The following is a 20,639-nucleotide window of genomic DNA, read 5'->3' as shown; positions in this document are numbered from 1 at the left end:
TTCCTTGTGCACTGGAGTTATAAGCGCCTAATTTATAAAGAGGCAGATTAGGCGTATCTCTGCGCGGTCATGAGCCAGCTAAGGGCTGGCATAGACTTGAGCTTTAACCTTCGCCAATTTCTGGCGTAACTCAGATGGGCCACGAGAAGCCCTGCCCTGTCCCGCTAAGACCCCCTTTTCTCGACACTTTTGAAAAGTGGTGAGGAGTTTAAAGTCTCCAATTATAGCGCAAATATGGTGTGTACCGCTCTTCAGACTGCCACCAAAATACTGTAGGATAATTTTGCATAAACGAATGTTGTAACTCAATGGGACTCTCTGGTCATATTCATTTTGGTTAAAATAGGCTCACAATACTGTACAAACCTAATACAAATGTCATAAAAATGGCACAAAATGCATAATGCTTTGTTCCTATTTTTATATTTGGCAGTTTTATCGGGTTTTAGAGGTTCTAGTATTTTTGATCGTAAAGGGTTGTCTGCTTTTCCCATATTAATGACCTATCCTCAGGATAGACAATCAATATGAGATCCGCAGGGGTCCGGCTCCTGGCACCCCTTTGTTGAGCTGTTTGAATGGGACGTAGCCGCCATAGTTACCCCGCTCCGCCGGCTGCAATGCCAGTAAGCAATGAAGAGAAAGCGGCACTCGCAAGAGTGCGGTGGTCTCTTCAAACAGCTGACCATGGCCCACCTCAGCCAGTAGTTAGCCGAGTAGTCGACTCAAGCAGGAAACCCCTTTAAGTTTAGTTCCCCATTTTCATGAGGGTTCTGATATTTTTTGAAGGCAAGAATAGCGCTGCAGACTACACTATTCTTAAAGGGGTTGTCCACTTTTACCTAATATGAGATCTGTGGGGGTACGACTTCTGGCACCCCTGCCCATCAGCTGTTTGAAGAGACCACTGCACTCTTGCGAGTACCGCTTTCTCTTCATTGCTTACTGGCATTGCAGCCGGCGGAGCGGGGGTAACTATGGCGGCTACGTCCCATTCAAACAGCTCAACAAAGGGGTGCCAGGAGTCGGACCCCTGCGGATCTCATATTGATTGTCTATCCTGAGGATAAGTCATCAATACGGGAAAAGCAGACAACCCTTTACGACCAAAAATACTAGAACCTCTAAAACCCGATAAAACTGCCAAATATAAAAAATAGGAACAAAGCATTATGCATTTTGTGCATCTGTTACGTTTTCTCTCCCCTATATAGTATAATGTAGAAAACTGCGAAACCACTAGCAACTGGTTGTTTTTGTCTTGTCTTAAAGGGAAATTGTCATCAGAAAATGACTTATTGTTTAAGTAATGTTTTATGTAAAGCATATCTTTTTTTTATTTTTTATTTATTTGTGGTGAGCTTTGTACATTTTTCCATATCACTATCTATATTTTCTTAAAAATGCATATAAACCTGCAATTTTCACACTGACCACTAGGTCTAAAATAAATCTTTTGAGAGCAGCTCCGTGGACCATAGACACAATGGACAGGAGGGGACCCCATTGACTTCGATGGGCGTGTTTTCTACGTATGCTCTGTGACCTGTGCAGTAATCAGGAGGGAGTAGATAATCTGTGATATCACCTAATGTGAATGGTGGATTCTGTGTTATCTATCCAGAGGTGTTACTTGTCATTGTAATTCTGCCTGTGGTGATAAGGATATAATAACTAACGAAAAGTTACCTGTACACAACAGGAAATCATGATCTAGGATTAGATCTAGTGGCCAAAGTGAAAATTGCACGGTTATATACATTATTTTTTATTTTATTTTTTAGATATAAAAAAACTCACCCAAAAAAATTTAATTTACATAAAAACATGATTTAAACAATAGGTCATTTTCTGGTGACACTTTCCCTTTAAGGACGCACCACGCATACACTAGTTTAGCATTATATGCAGATATTTATTGTCTTCTCCAAGAAGTGGAAATGTAAAAAAAAAAAAGAAGCAAAGTCAATAGTGTTACGGAAAAGTTTTTTTCCATTATTCCCGATCCTGGCGCTAAGTTTACCTTGTGATATTTGACAAATTGTTGTCTTTTTTTATTTAAATAAAGGACTCTTTAAAACACTTTCACTACCTGGAATTTGTTACTGACATCAATTTTTCCTTGGCAGCAGACCTTCGAAAGCATCTTTAGAAATTTCTGGCCCGGGACCAAATACACATTCGGATGCCCAGACGTGAGTAATAGAATTCAGCTGAGTACTGATGGGATTCCAGTAGATGTCACTGCAAGTCAGCGTGAGCCCTGCAAGAGACGTGCGCGCGTCCGGCCGCCGTAGACCTCCTCGCAAATGTTTAGAATTTCTGAGATCATCTAGAGAGGATACTTAAGCAGCTAACGACAAGCCGCTCCACTCACAATTACCAGACTTATTTATCAAGCCTTGTCTGCAAAACAGATTAACACGGAGAAAGCATGAAAATCATTTCATCGACTGGCGACCAGAGCCCTCCGTGTTCTCCTAACGACAGCTTAGGTTACATTGCTCTTCTCTTTCCTCGTTTGTTTTCTGTTTGGTGTCACCCCCCGAGGCTTAAGCCCCATGAATGATGTCACATTACTAATGAAAAGACACTAATGAATACAAGCAGCAACACGTGCCAAACAATTACACAGCATTGCGGCAAAAATCGATGAAAATGTCAGCCCGAATGCCTGAGATACTCCACTCATTATTCATACCTACAGATGCAGCAGAGCTGAGTTTGTCATTTGGCATAGCTCATTGCAATCTGTTATTGACTCTGCAGGTAATCCAACATGATTACTGTATCTTGAAGATATATAGAAGATTTTGGGAACTGGATTCTTTGCACTTTAAAGGGTTTCTGTCACCAGGGTTAACCCTATTAAACTGGCTGACATAAGCATAAGCATAGGCTAGTTAGGGTCTGCTGACATCAGCACATCGCTAATGTCAGCCAGTTTAATAGGGTTAATCCTGATGACAGAAACCCTTTAAGGGTAAATGCACAGTGTTCGCAGGGAAATCCATGCGGACAATCCGCATCAATTGGTGCAAATTTGGTGCGGATTTTACTCTCTCCATTGAAGTGCAGAAAATACGGTCAGGAAAAATAAGATAAATTGACATGATGCAGATTTTAAAATCCACACGGAAAAAATCTGCACCGTTTAAATTTCAAATTATCATAGAATACAATGAGCATGACCTATGGTGCACGAAAAATCCGCACATAATCCTGATCATGTGCCTTTAGCCTAAGGCTACAGTGAAAAACGGACATGTGACGGCCATCACGCGTTTTAAGAGCAATGGTGGTCTATTGGGTTATTCACACAGCAAGTGTTTTGATGGCCAGCGAATAACGTGACTGCACAGGCTCCTAAACTCATAGAGGGCAAACACCACGATTCAAGACCATTTCTTTCCAGATTGCATATAAAGCTCTGTTCACATCTGTGTGGGTCAAACAAATTGACGGCAGTGACGAATCCGTTATATGATGGATGCTTACAGCGCCGTATGGACTCTTGAGTATAATGGGGCTGACAGTTTTTCTTCAAGGTGTCCATCATTTTATCAGTAAAATAGCACTGTCATTTTTGATTGACTATGCGACAGAGACTCCAAATGAGTGTGAACAGAGCCTTAAAGCCCCCTACACAGTCTACAGCTATCTCTCTTGATTCCCTCCTGGCTTCTCCATGCACACATACGGCACGGCTGAACGTTTATGTGTTTTCTATGGCAGCAGCTTATCTCATGGGAGAACAACAGGATCGGGCGAAAATATTCATTTCGGCCGATCCTTCTCACCCTCGACATCATCAGGGGGAGTGAGGAGCTCCCTACACACATTAGAGCGTTTGGCCATCATAAGACTAATGTGTATGGGACTTTAGGGACTGTGATTCCTGTCTCACAATTAGGCTGCGTGTGCAACTGGTGGCCTCCCCCCAGGGCCCTCTATATATATCGCACGTCCCAGGTGTAGGAATTGCCGAGTGGTGTAATGGTGCGGCCCAAATGTCTCTTTATGTGTGTCACGGTGCTCCTACCTCGATACCACTGGACCCCAGGCTATGGATTCGAAGCAATAAATAGGGAGAATAATTGAGGAATAAAATAATAACTTGAGTCCAGACCTTTAGATGAAGTTCAACGGCAGCGTTACTTGAATAAACATTTCTCCAAATCAGTTTACAGGCTTTGTCATGGTTCCAGAAGGCTTTAGCATGAAACTGGCAGGCAAACTCAACTCTGCTATATCTGTTTCTCTCTGACTCTGTTGTACTGACATGCTGGCTGTATAACTCAGCTTCTTCTATATGCTGCACTTCACTTTGTAGTCTGACTCTAGGTTATGGCAGGGAACTTTCCTCCTGGCTCCTGAGGCTTCAAGCTTTGGCCTTCATGGCCAGCAGAGCTTAAGGTGCTCTGGCTGGCATAGGCATGTCTAGCAGAGATGTGCCCCTGCACATCCTTCCCTTAGCTGGGGGTGAACTAGACTGAAGCTAACTGGTCCCCATCTTCATGCAGGAAGTAGGTCTCACCCACTTCTCTCCAGAGGGAATGGTATGGTAAGTTCCATTCTATCTACATACAGCTCTGCTGTGTTTGCTGCCACCTGCTGGTGAACCAGGCACCTTACATGTGAACATAACAGTTGCATAACAAAATAGGAATGCAAAGTGTGAAGGACCTGGAATAAATACACAAGATAACATAAGGTTAGGCCAATAAAGACAGTAGCAAGGTGCAGAAGTGCACGCGGTGGTGTCTGCAATGTGGTCCACAAACAACGCATCCGCGAAATATGGATACCTTCCGTGTGCATTCCACATTTTTCTCACTCCCATCAATAGAAAGGACTATTCTTCTCTGCAATGTGGACAAGAATAGGATATACAGAGCCACGAAAAATATGAAGGTGCGCCTGGCCCCACAGAACAGAAACGAATGGACGAGAATAGCACACGGATGAAGAATACCGCTGTGTGCATGAGACCTTACCAGTGCGTTAATATAGAAGTCATAAGGGTACGGCCACACAGTCAGGTTTCTGCATGAAGGAACCAGGAGTGAATTCAAAAAAAGAGGAAAAGCTGTATCTGTTCTTTATACTATCTCTCCTTTTATGACCCACTGCTGATTTTGGCTTCCAAAATTGCTTTGGAAAACCTGACAGTGTTGGCGTACCCTTAGAGAAGAGATGATCCCTGGACGGCATACAGCACAACAGAATACCGTATGCTGAATACATTCCTATGCTCTTTGGGGTAGGCAGCAAAAAATACTGTACAAAGCCAAGGTGTTGGTAGAGTCTGAAGGTATTTGGAGCACAATGACACTCAGTGGAGGAGGACACAGATACAATAGAAGATGACCAGTGCTGGTGCCAGGAGTCACAGGCGCTAAGTAAAAGTCAAGATTATTTGTTTTTACTTCCCTTATGGAGATTGTACTTCCCTTATGGAGAACGGTGGAGTTTGTATGTTCTCCCCGTGTTTGCGTGGGTTTCCTCTGGGTTCTCCGGTTTCCTCCCACACTCCAAAGACATACTGATAGGGACCTTAGATTGTGAGCCCCACTGGGGACAGCTTGATGCTAATGTCTGTAAAGCGCTGCGGAATATAGTAGCGCTATATAAGTGAGTATAACAAATATACTGTATATATAGGGCATAGGCAGACCTCTTGAGTATAAGAAAGTATCCACCAGAGAGTTAAACTATATCCATTACTTCCAGTAACTGGATTTAGCTTGTATATCGAACAGAATGATCTATGTTATACACGCCGCGGTCAGACAGGGCACATCCTGAGCCCCGGAATGTACTGCCATACACTTTGATGTACAGAGGAATGACTTACTAGTTGCTACCTTATGATTGATATGTCTGCAGCACGTATTCACGTATCACACCCAAACTCGAAGAGATCGCTTCCTCCGAGCCCCGAATGGAAAACCCAGTTGATGAGCAGATGGTAAGAATGTTTTGTATTATATGATATATGAATTCTACGGAGGGAACCGGATATATTCCAAACCCACAGACCTCTTATAGAGATTACAGCTACCGCTGATCTGCTTGTGATTTTGCTACCGTAGGTAACTGTGCCTCCAGTATATGCTGGTATTACGATGATGATAATTATTACTATCATTTTTATAGAATTGCCATAAAAAATATAAAACTGAAAACAGAAAAAAAGTATGAAAAAGAATGAAAGCGTTCGCTGTTCAATGGTGCTGACAACCTAATGCGTCCTGCACACGGTGGTGTTGTAGAGATCTATAATACGGATGCTATGAGGTTATATTATACCTACTTGTGCCTCTGATCTTGTAGGTCTCAGGCCTTATTACAGACTGCTTCTAGGAGAGAATAAGGTGCATCATGGAATTGGTGGAGCATCTATGGTTCTGTAATATGGACCTATAGGGACTCCATGTGCCTCGTGGTGCCGCATGGATCAGTCACACACTAAGCACAGATATAAGCACCAAGGAACGACCACAACGGCAAAGCTAAAGGACGGGATTGAAATCACTGAGCATGAAGACCGATGGGTGTACGGGAGCCGGACGTGAAAAGCGCTAGGGTTTAGGGGAAGGTTGGTCATGGGCAGATCGGCAGAAACATGATGAAATATTGATTCTTCAGACAAAAGCATAGCTTCAAGGGGTTGGCATCCTTTTTTTTTTTTTTTGCAAACTTCCCTACTGGGCAGTCCCGCAAAGAGAAACATACTTACCCGATCCCTGCTGCTGGGTCCCAGCTCCTTCGCTCGCCTCGCTTGGGTCTCCCGTTGCCCCACATCCGCTTTGACACCGCTGCAGCCAATTGATGGCCACAGCGGTGACCTGCCCCCCTTGCGTCACATGACCAACTGACATAATGCAAAGGGAGCAGGACACCGCTGTGGCCAGAGACTGGCTGCTGCGGTGTCAAAGTGGATGCTGACACCCGGCAACCAAGCGTGACAGCCAAGGCCAGAGAGCGAAGGTGTTGGGACCCAGTGTCGGAGAGCAGGTAAGGCTACTTTCACATTAGCGTTCAGAGCGGATCCGTCTGCTGTCTGCACAGACGGATCCGCTCCTATAATGCAAACGTTGGGATCCGTTCAGAACGGATCCGTCTGCATTATAGTTCAGAAAAAATTCTAAGTGTGAAAGTTAGTCAGACGGATCCGTCCAGACTTTACATTGAAAGTCAATGGGGGACGGATCTGTTTGAAATTGCACCATATTGTATCAACGTCAAACGGATCCGTCCCCATTGACTTATATTGTACGTCTGGACGGATCCGTTTGGCTCCGCACGGCCAGGCGGACACGCGAACGCTGCAAGCTGCGCTCGGATGTCCGCCTGCTGAGCGGAACGGAGGCTGAACGCCGCCAGACTGATGCATTCTGAGCGGATCCGCATCCACTCAGAATGCATTGGGGCTCTATGGTTCCGTTCGGGGCCGCTTGTGAGAGCCTTCAAACGGAGCTCACAAGCGGAACCCCGAACGCTAGTGTGAAAGTAGCCTGAGTATGCTTCCCTTTGCAGGTCTGCCCAGGAGGGGGTTTTGCCCAAAAAACTAAAAGTAGACTTAAAAAACACCATTGACGCAAAAAGCATCGCTAAGGTGAATAAAAGGCCACTACAAAAAATGCCTGTAAGTCCTGCATTTAATATTTCCCAAACACTTCCACACAACATCTAAAGCTGATGTTTTTTGCCTAAAAACATGGCAAAAACGCCCCCTAAAAAAACTCACCAAAAAAATGCCACACGCAAAGCAAAAGCCTATGTGTGACACCAGCCTATCAGGTCTTCTGCCTCTGGTTGCAAACAGCATTGATGAATTAAAGCACAAAGAATATTACAACTTCATTACACAATAAAGCGTTTTTTTAACCAATGTACAGATATAGCAAATATTAACTTGACACTTAGGGAACATTCACATGAGCGTAAGTGTTTCTATCTTTTGCAGAGCGGTCACATGGATGCGGAAGCACACAGAAGCCCTTCCATGTGCTTCCGCATCCGTGTGGCCGCGCCACAAAATACAGGATGTGCCCTATACTTTGCCATAATATGCAGACCACGGACCTATTGACCTACATGGGTCTGCACCGCTACACGTGTTTTGCAGATTTGCGGTTTGCAAAACACTTACAGTCTTATGAATATACCCTCAAAGTGCTGAATACACTGTTGCAGCAAGCTTTAAATTAAATTAACATAACTAAAACTATTAAAAAAGTGAAGTTAAAGTTTGCTGCAACTGTGTATTTAACACATTAAATGTCAAGTTAAAGGGGTTGTCTCACTTCAGCAAGTGGCACATATCATGTTTAGAAACCTGAGGCACTTACTAATGTATTGTGATTGTCCATATTGCTTCCTTTCCTGGCTTGATTCAGTGTTCCATCACATTATACATTGCCATGGTTACGACCACCCTGCAATCATCAGCAGTGGCCGTGCTTGCACATTACAGGAAAAAACATTGGCCTCTCTGGTGGCCAGGACCGCACATACACCGATGCCTTTTCCTATAGTGTGCAACTACGGCCACCGCTGATGGATTGTAGGGTGGTCATAATCATGGAAACGAGGAGTGTATAATGGGATGGAAAACTGAATCCAGCCAGCAAAGGAGGCAATATGGACAATCACAATACATTAGTAAGTGCCTTGTATTAACTTTCTCTACATGATAAATGTCATTTGCTGAATTGAAACAACCCTTTAACATTTGCTACATCTGTAAATATAATTAACCTACAGCCTAGAAATTAATATATTACCTACAAAAAAGGCACACACCACCAACACGTATAATCAGAGATTCTTCACTGAATCATAATGATAAAAAACACATAAAATCTAAAAATAAGAGAGCTGACATACAATAAAAAAGGGGGGGGGGTAATAAACATCAACGGTCGGAACAATAAGAGCAACGTACAGTAAAGTGCAAATACAGAGTCTTACATATCACATAGGAACCCAATATGGTGAATACATTCTAAAATAAATACTCCATAATAAAAATAAATCCAAGTGGACAAAACAATAAATATCAACCACAGTGGTTAGTACCGGCCCAACGCGTTTCACCGCTGGACCCAGCTGCCGGAGTATCATGAATAGGAGTCCTGGGAGGTTATTTGTGTTTACAAGCAGAGGAGCTCGGGAATCTGGAAAGGTAAATGTTATTTTTCTTTGTTTTTCCTGGTACTGGCTAATTTTATGTGGAGGTGGGAAACCCCTTTAAGCATCCCTCTGCTGTTAGCGCCCCGCATACAGCAGCCTAAATCTCTGCCTCCTGGAACAAGGTAAGATCTAGGGGTGTATCTATAGGTGTGCGTCATATACAATGGGCCTCAGGTTTTTTTTTGTTTTCTTTTTAAAACAACCAATCATTTTTTCACAATTAATAAAAAAAAATGCAATTGGTTGCAATGGGCAACAGAGAAAATGTTACTTTCGGACACAATGGGGCAGATTTGTGAATTTGTCTAAAAGAAAAAACTGTCTTTGCCACTCGTGACAACCAATCACAGTGCAGCTTTTATTTTTCAAGAGCAGAATATGAAATTATTGGTGGCCGTGGGCAACATGGACAAATGTTCTATCGACCAGTTTCATAAACAAACAGATAATCTATTTAATTCCAGAATATACCAAAGACAACAGACAGTATGTGGAGTGTCGCGCCCTCTGTCAGCAGTCCTGGCAGACTTCACCGGAAGAATACCATCAAAATGGCAAAAGGGTCCATCGGGTACTAATGGCGGTATCTTTCATGCAATATATCTCGCTATATGGGTGGCTCGGTGGTTAGCACTGGTGCCTTGCAGCCCTGGGGTCCTGGGTTTGAATCCAACTAAGGGTCCATTCACACGTCTGTAGTGTATTGCAGATCCGCAATGCACCCCCCATAGAACTGCCTATTCTTGTCCGGACAAGAATAGGACATGATCTCTTTTTTTGTAGAGCCGTGGCCCGGAAGTTCGGGGGCCGCGCTCCGGAAATGCGGATGCGGAGAGCACATAGTGCTATATAAGTGCATTGAATAAATAATGTGCCATGGCTTTGGTTATGAAACAAGTTATTTTGTTACAATGCAAGTGCGAACATAGCCTAAGGGCTCATTCATGCACACGACCGTACGTATTTTGCGGTCCGTAAAAAACACGGAAGACATCCATGTGCCTTCTGTTTTTTGCGGGAACGGAACAGCTGGCCCCTAATAGAACAGTACTATCCTTGACCGTAATGCGGACAGTAATAGGACATGTTCTTTTTTTTGTGGAATCGACATACAAAAAGGGAATGCACGCGGAGTAACTTCCGTTTTTTCTTGCGGACCCACTGAAATGAATGGTTCCGCATACGGTCCGCTCCAAAAAATGGAACGGACACGGAAAGAAAATATGTTCGTGTACATGAGGCCTAACAGCTAAAAAACATGCACCTTTCCACGGAGCTGTATGTTCTAACATGACCAAGCGCTGCACCGCAGAACACCAAAATACGGATGTTCTGAAATGGCACAAAAAAACAACCAACTACCTCATACATTTCTAATAAACTCACAGCAAACGATTGTCGTGAAAAACGTGAAACCGCCCTTAGAAGCCCTTATAAAGCCTGATGAAGACACATCAGCCCATATGTCCAATGAAAGCATATAGACATCCCAGACTGGGATCCCGTCCTGGAGGACTGAGCTGTTGATGGATTACATGGACAGCCTATCATCTGAGCTAAGAGCCTGCAGTATAAAAGGGGGTTCCTCCGACGAGACAAAATGACTACTATCACTTCTAATTGCTCTGCTGTCTGAGGTGGTATAATTAGCAAATACTACTATTGCTATTATTATTACTATTATACTATATTGTACTTTTTACTGGTTGACCATTGTTGACTTCACATGCAGGCTTCACTCACTTGAATTACGATCATGTACACAGATGAGATCCCGGTACATCATGTAGGGTCACCCCTCAGCTATATGCATTAGAGGACATGTATAGAAATCAATAGAAACAATGACTGCCTGTGTCCTCCAAAGCCATACTAGACTGGAGACTTTACTTGGCTTTAGATAAAGTCCCAAGAAGGAAAACAAGTAACCAATAAAAACAATTATTACACAAAAACATCATATTTTGGTTCGATATAAATGCGAATAATGTAATGTAACACATGTAAATGATCTTACCCAGGGCGCCGATGTCTAATGCCGGCATTGTCCTTTACTGAGACGCTGTCTTGAAGGCCTAGATCAGGATTGGGGCTCTCCATTCCTACTACATAGGGCCGTACTACCCTCTCGCGGTCACTTGTGGCGTCCTCAAACAGGACCTGACCACTGAGCTTATTAAACATGATGGTGTTCATGGTAGAAAGTCTTGGAGCTTCTCTCTTGGCTCCTATAGAAAATGAGGTTCTGTAGTGTAGAAGAATCGGTTCCTACAAGAAAAAAAAAACATTCATCGATCAGTTCTCTTACAGGATAATGAAACACAGCAGGGACAAGGACTTTCTCCAACATTCCTAACTTTCTCCAAATTATAGCTTTCCCCCCATAAAGATCTTCTTAGTGGAGTAACCAGCGGTTCTAAAGATTCCTTGTGGCTGATTGTTCATCATTATGGTGTAATATCTAGTAGACAGATGTCTGCATCTCTGTATTTCATCTTTAACACATATACAACAGAGCTGAATGTATTGCATAATGGGTCATTGTCACATTTTATGGTGTTAGATGAGACACGTTGTTGTATTATATAGCTGTATTCCAATATTGGCTTCCTCTTTGATTCTTCTTAATCCCTGCAATGGTAGAATTTTTGAGCTATAAAGCACAGACCGGCCACAGAAATCCTAATTTGGAGCCGAATGGACGGCCTAGTCTAATACCTAGTAATAATCAGCTCTTGTGACCATGGGTTGGACTTGATATCACATATAGAACCTTCCAAAGATCATGTTCACAAGAAGCTAGCAAGAGCTATCAGGTCCTGCTGGTGGACCAAAAGGTGTATTGACCCTTTACAGATGAGAAAGATGCCTCAAGGTCAGTGATGGTGCTACTCCTTCACTTTAGTCAACTCAAGTGATCATACAGTCATATCGTTAAGGTGTCCATGCACCTTCAGAACCGCCGGCAGCTGAGAGCTATTCCTCCTGATCTTCCCAAACAATATGTTAGACCAAGTTTTCATGTGTTCTCAATAGAGGGAGGGGAATACCACAGTTAACCTTCCTTGAGAACATGTGCACGCTAAAGCTCAATATGTCCACTTCTTTTTTCACATATTTTGAATGAACTTCTACAGAAATTCTAAGACGCGTTAGATGGTTGGCCGGTCTCAGATGGGTTCGGCAGACATTAGACTTATACAGTACGTATGTACAGCCTTAGGTTCTTTTCACGTTAGCATCTTGACATCTGTTTAACAGAGACAATTCCAAATGGGCAATTACAGACCCCATGGACGTTACCGGAGGTTCTGGTATTTTTGACTGCAATATCGTTGTAGACTGCGCAATTCTTGCCATTAAAAAACTAACAGAAAGATCTATAAGCAGGGTGACCAGACAGATTCATGGACTCTCTTCTTCCACCGTCTACCTCCTCTCTAGTCCAAAGGTTCCCCGCCAGCTCATTATTCAGAAACAGGTGATGATGGAAGGTGGAGGGCCATTAAATTAATCAAAACCATGGAGAACGTAAGGCAAGGATAAGATAATGAACAGAAGGGAGAAGGCGGCTTATCCCGTCTGGAACAAGTTGTCAGTTTGGGATTTGTCTGGGTATTTCGTAAATTGAGGTCCATTCGCAAATACAAGGCGTTGCTGTGAAAAGACTAGTAAAATTCAACCATCCATGATTAGGAATGCACTATTTATATCAGAGCCTGTCGTCCAATGACTGTAATGTGGCACAGAGGACCCACAGTAAACGGAAGAAACGCGCGGTGCACATCCAAGAAAACTGGCTGAAGCTATATCATTTTTTTCTACTCAATTTTGGGCAGATTAGATGGTTCTTATCTGCCGACACATTCTATGTTTCTATGTTTCTAATTTGCTCCCCCCCCCCCCATTAATAAATTAGTGAATTCGGTATTTAAGAGGTTTGAAAAAGATGAACAGTCAACCTCCTGCCCTCTATCCATAGGATCTAATTCTCCCTAATTAACCACAGACCCTTCCCTAAAATTCCGACAAGTATCAAAATTACAGCCAAGGGGGCTACAATGTCCTTTGGTATTCATCATACTGTCACAACGTCTTACCTATGCTTTTACATAGGACTGCGGGTATATCTACTGCATAACATACATTGCCCAAAAACTTCTGCCCCAAAGAGTTAAACAACACACTCAGCTCTGCTCCATCTCTATAGTATAGCACAGTACTGATTATTTAAATGCTCCCGAACAGGAAGGTGTTAGTATAAAATACCGCTTATGTTAAAAAAAAAAAAGTCTTGGAATATAACATACATACAACTGCTCAATATGTATTTTGTTTTTTACATAAAAACCTTGCACGAATTTAATGTATAACATTATACCTGGAAAATGTGTTGGAGATCAAATATTCAGAGATCATTTTCAGAACCGAGTACAAATACTTCCAAATACTTTGTTATCATTATTATTGTCATTATTATTATCATTTGATTATTTGTTACAAATTTATTGGAAGTTAAATCTGATTTATTTTCAATAGACGTCAGTGGAAATCAACACAAAACGTTCGGATCCTTCAGTAAATTTCCAGGCGCACCGGACACACATAATCCTTCACCCCTATATTATATTATGGTAGGTGCTTACAGACAGCTGCACATAATATCTATATAATAGGATCCATATACCACACACCTGTAACATGAGGTCGGTAATGTAAGAGGACTCCAAAGAGATGGATGTAATCTTCTAAACCGAGAGCGGACAACTTCCCGGGGCCGATTATTTTGTTCTGATGGCCAAACAATAAGACCTTGCATAGAAATCAATAGAAATGACCGTAGCTGCCGACAATTATTCCCATGCGCACTGGTCACCTGTCCCCTGGGAGGTGCACGCCCCTGTTCTACACGGGAATTGTCCCTATCGATGCTTGTCCTTTCATATATGCGCAGTATGTATAACACTGCCTCTACTCTAATGTATTACCCATATAATATCACCATCACATTACTAAAAAATATACTACATCATTCTGATACATAAACATATGGAAAAAAATGATAATCAAGTCTGATATTTGTGTGGAGCCAACATCTGCCGCAGCGCGGTACAATCAGCCAACAGAAGGTGGGAGATCCACACAACGAGAGCTCCAAGTCTAGTGGTCACAAAACCAGGTCACCTATGTGCACAAGTATCAGACCGTGCCAGGGTGGTAGATATTATGTCACATATACTGTAGGTGTGCATACGTATATCTGTTCCTACATGTACATACGTGTAAATATATATATTTATTTATAAACTGAACTTTGTATATTATATATAGAAATGTGCATATGAACCTCTGTAAATATAGAAGTATATATAGGCATGAGTGTATGTAATATCTCTGTGTGTAATATATGTCTATACACACACAGTAATCCGTGACTATGGATCAGGTGTATAAGTATTACGATATATATTGCGTATTAGTAGCATTATTTCTATGCCGCTGACATGTTCTGCAGCAGAGCACAGAGGTTTTGGATATGTAATAATTCACTAGAACATATTCTATGAATATTTAGAATTTGTTTTAAAGTGTGTAACCCCCTTTCTCCACTGATATCCCCTTTACTGCTTCTGCTAGTACTACCGGTAGTAGTGTTAGCAGTTTTTTTTGTGTTTTGTGTATTATTACACATTGTTTTACACATTACTTGTGTGCCACCAACATATGCTGTAGCAGAGCACAGAGATTTTGGATACCTAATAATTGACTAGAACATATTCTATGAATATATACCATTTTGAACTACTAGTACTGCTACTCCTACTATTAGTACTAATACTGCCACTCCTGTTATTACTACTAATACTGCTCCTACTATTACTCCAACTACTCCAACTATTACTACTCCTACTGCTACTAATACTACTACTACTTCAACTATTACTACAACTACTCCTACTATTACTACAACTACTGCTACTCCTACTATTACTACTACTCCTACCACTTCTACTCCTACTATTACTACTAATACTGCTACTCCTACTATTACTACTGCTGCTACTACTACTACTTCTGCTTTTACTGCTACTACTACTACTGCTACTCCACCTTCTAATACTACTATGACTATTACTACTACTACTCCTACTAGTACTAATCCTCCTCCTACTACTACTACTGCTACTCCACCGACTACTACTACTCCTACTAGTACTAATCCTCCTACTACTACTACGACTATTACTACTACTACTAGTAGTACTAATCCTACTACTACTGCTGCTACTCCACCTACTACTCCTACTAGTACTAATCCTACTACTACTGCTACTCCATATATTACTACTACTACGACTATTTCTACTACTACTAGTAGTACTAATCCTACTACTACTCCTACCACTACTAGGTACATTATTAATGTAAAAGCTGCAGAACCCCCACCCCACCCCTGGTTGGTGGAAGGCTCAGCGCCATGGCCGCCTGTAGATGGGGTTCCTACACTCCAGATGAGCCTGCGCTGCCTTTGATCCTTCCACCGCCTGGGAAGAGCATAACAGTATTTCCAGTGTAACATGCCCTGATCCATCACAGTGACCTTCCTTCATCCACTACCATCCACAACCTGCTGCAGCCTCAGCCCCCGGATCTCAGTGCGGTTTTACTGTGTTTAGATTGAAGTGGAGCAACATGAAAGGGCGGCCACTCCAAATATTTGCAGGGATGTAATTCAGACGTTATTTGTCTGTTCTCCATAAAACCTGAGCTGCTGTCTGAATCCCCTCCACTGTTCTACTGTACACTACAATAATATCAAGACGTACCCGTCCTACTCTACACCAATGGGCGACCAAACCTACCGGCACTACCCAGCTACATTCACCCATCCTTCTTACAAGCTATTGGGAATGCCTCATGTACACTAGGGATGTAGTGGAGCCGAGTTTGTCATTGGCACAGCTGACCATGATGTCACAATGTTTTCAAATTCTACATCCGTTATCTGAACTGACCGTAAACCGTGCAGCCCCAAATAATGAAGGGACACACTCAGCACTGCTACATCTGTCCTATTCTGCTTTATACCCTGCCCCGAATGTTAATAGAGACACACAGCGGACACATAAAACGGATCAGACCTCCTTGTCTTTGCCAAATATCTCTCCTCACATGACTTACTGCATGCCTCCTAATACATGTAACACGTCACTTCTACAAATGACAAGTAAATGTTATATAGATATTATAGTCTGCAGGTTAGAAGGGCCGTGGTGAACTACATATCTCAGCATGACATCACGTTTAGTTTAATATCAGCTAATGGATATCTGACAGATTCTGCTTATAGAAAAGGATGAAGATAAACGTGAGTTATGCATCCATATTACAGCTGAATGACTGCAGCCTGTACAACTGTAGTACAACTCAGCTCGGCTATCCGCACTGTATGGGTATCCATGGATTAGATTGTAAGCTCTTCAGGGGACAAGGACTGATGTCAGCAAATACACTGACTGCAGAATATGTCATAAGTAATACAAAAACAGAGTCATGTAATAAGTCATTACAATGTGTCTGTGTGAGCGCCCTAAAATATAAAGATATATGAATATAATAGTATATTATGTGTCGGAGGCCAATATCTGAGAGCAAACATCATCTAAATAGAGGGAAAACCTATGGAAAGAGAGAGAGAGACAGAGAGAGAGAGAGAGAGAGATGTAAGATAGATAGAGAGATAATAAAAAAAAGATATAGGTAGATAGATATTAGATAGTTAATTAATAGATAGAAATATAGACAGATATGAGATTAGACAGATAAATATATAGATATGAGATGATTAGATAATAGATAGATGATAGAGTAATAAGCCGGCCCTGCTGTCCGTACTATGAATGGATCACACACACGGATGACACTCGGACATTACCTGCTCACGGCTCCGGTTCTGCTTCGCGGGTACAGAAGTATCTGGGACCGGCAGCAGTATCATTGGTCGCGGTGTCAGGTTTAGTCCTCGGTGGGCGCCAGGTTTAGCGCCAGGCTAGAGCTCCATCCCCGGGGTGAGCCGCACATGTCTCCGCGCCGTCCTGTCCTCAGCTCTAACCACACGAACCGCGGCAGCCTCTGCTCTATCCTATTTACTAAGCCGGAGGCTGCCAGCCCTGCACTGCGCATACACCAAGCGGCCCATGTTATCCAGCTGCGCAGCGCAGACCGTGAACATCCAGTGCTGCTGGAATACAGGGTCCGGGGCGGCGGCGGCGGGGGAGGAGGCAGAGGAGGGGATGTGTTCTGTTACTCGCTCCTATTCACTGCAGACCTCGCTGGTTCTGGGCACAGGATAGTGGTGCAGCCCCGAAATACACCAACTGCACTACTACCACAGTGTGTAACTGTACCTGGTACTACTACTGACAGTGTACTCACCTAGTATACAATACTAATGTACATGACTGTGCCTGGTACTACTGCTACTGACAGTGTACACACCTAGTATACTATACTAATGTACATAACTGTGCCTGGTACTACTACTGACAGTGTACACACCTAGTATACAATACTAATGTACATGACTGTACCTGGTACTACTACTGACAGTGTACTCACCTAGTATACAATACTAATGTACATGACTGTGCCTGGTACTACTGCTACTGACAGTGTACACACCTAGTATACTATACTAATGTACATAACTGTGCCTGGTACTACTACTGACAGTGTACACACCTAGTATACAATACTAATGTACATGACTGTACCTGGTACTACTACTGACAGTGTACACACCTAGTATACAATACTAATGTACATGACTGTACCTGGTACTACTACTGACAGTGTACTCACCTAGTATACAATACTAATGTATATGACTGTGCCTGGTACTACTACTGACAGTGTACACACCTAGTATACAATACTAATGTACATGACTGTACCTGGTACTACTACTGACAGTGTACACACCTAGTATACAATACTAATGTATATTACTGTGCCTGGTACTACTACTGACAGTGTACTCACCTAGTATACAATACTAATGTACATGACTGTGCCTGGTACTACTGCTACTGACAGTGTACACACCTAGTATACTATACTAATGTACATAACTGTGCCTGGTACTACTACTGACAGTGTACACACCTAGTATACAATACTAATGTACATGACTGTACCTGGTACTACTACTGACAGTGTACACACCTAGTATACAATACTAATGTATATGACTGTGCTGGTACTACTACTGACAGTGTACACACCTAGTATACAATACTAATGTACATGACTGTGCCTGGTACTACTACTACTGACAGTGTACGCACCTAGTATACAATACTAATGTATATGACTGTGCCTGGTACTACTACTACTGACAGTGTACACACCTAGTATACAATACTAATGTACATGACTGTGCCTGGTACTACTACTGACAGTGTACACACCTAGTATACTATACTAATGTACATGACTGTGCTGGTACTACTACTGACAGTGTACACACCTAGTATACAAGACTAATGTACATGACTGTGCCTGGTACTACTACTGATAGTGTACACACCTAGTATACAATACTAATGTACATGACTGTGCCTGGTACTACTACTGACAGTGTACACACCTAGTATACAATACTAATGTACATGACTGTGCCTGGTACTACTACTACTGACAGTGTACGCACCTAGTATACAATACTAATGTATATGACTGTGCCTGGTACTACTACTACTGACAGTGTACACACCTAGTATACAATACTAATGTACATGACTGTGCTGGTACTACTACTGACAGTGTACACACCTAGTATACTATACTAATGTACATGACTGTGCTGGTACTACTACTGACAGTGTACACACCTAGTATACAATACTAATGTACATGACTGTGCCTGGTACTACTACTACTACTACTGATAGTGTACACACCTAGTATACAATACTAATGTACATGACTGTGCCTGGTACTACTACTGATAGTGTACACACCTAGTATACAATACTAATGTACATGACTGTGCCTAGTACTACTACTGACAGTGTACACACCTAGTATACAATACTAATGTACATGACTGTGGCTGGTACTACTAATGACAGTGTACGTACCTAGTATACAATACTAATGTACATGACTGTGCTGGTACTACTACTGACAGTGTACACACCTAGTATACAATACTAATGTATATGACTGTGCCTGGTACTACTACTGACAGTGTACACACCTAGTATACAATACTAATGTACATGACTGTGCCTGGTACTACTACTGACAGTGTACACACCTAGTATACAATACTAATGTACATGACTGTGCCTGGTACTACTACTGACAGTGTACGCACCTAGTATACTATACTAATGTACATGACTGTGCTGGTACTACTACTGACAGTGTACACACCTAGTATACAATACTAATGTATATGACTGTGCCTGGTACTACTACTGACAGTGTACACACCTAGTATACAATACTAATGTACATGACTGTGCCTGGTACTACTACTGACAGTGTACACACCTAGTATACTATACTAATGTACATGACTGTGCTGGTACTACTACTGACAGTGTACACACCTAGTATACAATACTAATGTATATGACTGTGCCTGGTACTACTACTGACAGTGTACGCACCTAGTATACTATACTAATGTACATGACTGTGCTGGTACTACTACTGACAGTGTACACACCTAGTATACTATACTAATGTACATGACTGTGCTGGTACTACTACTGACAGTGTACACACCTAGTATACAATACTAATGTATATGACTGTGCCTGGTACTGCTACTGATAGTGTACACACCTAGTATACAATACTAATGTATATGACTGTGCCTGGTACTACTACTGACAGTGTACACATCTAGTATACAATACTAATGTACATGACTGTGCCTGGTACTACTACTGACAGTGTACACATCTAGTATACAATACTAATGTACATGACTGTGCCTGGTACTACTACTGACAGTGTACACATCTAGTATACAATACTAATGTACATGACTGTGCCTGGTACTACTACTGATAGTGTACACACCTAGTATACAATACTAATGTACATGACTGTGCCTGGTACTACTACTGACAGTGTACACATCTAGTATACAATACTAATGTAGATGACTGTGCCTGGTACTACTACTGACAGTGTACACACCTAGTATACAATACTAATGTATATGACTGTGCCTGGTACTACAACTGACAGTGTACACATCTAGTATCCAATACTAATGTACATGACTGTGCCTGGTACTACTACTGACAGTGTACACATCTAGTATACAATACTAATGTACATGACTGTGCCTGGTACTACTACTGACAGTGTACACACCTAGTATACAATACTAATGTACATGACTGTGCCTGGTACTA

The 20,639-nt window shown here is 42.2% G+C and overlaps 1 protein-coding gene across 3 annotated transcripts in view; it reads right to left on the bottom strand.

Annotated features, from left to right (window-relative positions):
- MKX (mohawk homeobox) overlaps positions 1-17,343 on the bottom strand; it is a 119,655-nt gene extending 102,312 nt beyond the window's left edge. For all 3 annotated transcript variants that reach the window (XM_040434343.1, XM_040434345.1, XM_040434346.1), the window contains exons 1-2: positions 17,138-17,343; positions 11,219-11,469 (exon numbers count right to left, since the gene is read on the bottom strand). In XM_040434343.1, the coding sequence (XP_040290277.1) occupies positions 11,219-11,469; positions 17,138-17,200 (314 nt within the window). In that variant the 5' untranslated portion in view covers positions 17,201-17,343. The remainder of the gene's footprint in view (positions 1-11,218; positions 11,470-17,137) is intronic.
- Between the last annotated feature and the right edge of the window lie 3,296 nt (positions 17,344-20,639).

The sequence above is a fragment of the Bufo bufo genome, chromosome 5 (genome assembly GCF_905171765.1).
Source record: "Bufo bufo chromosome 5, aBufBuf1.1, whole genome shotgun sequence".
Taxonomy (NCBI): domain Eukaryota; kingdom Metazoa; phylum Chordata; class Amphibia; order Anura; family Bufonidae; genus Bufo; species Bufo bufo.
Note: the sequence above shows the minus strand (reverse complement) of the source record. Positions and strands in the feature narration are given on the sequence as shown.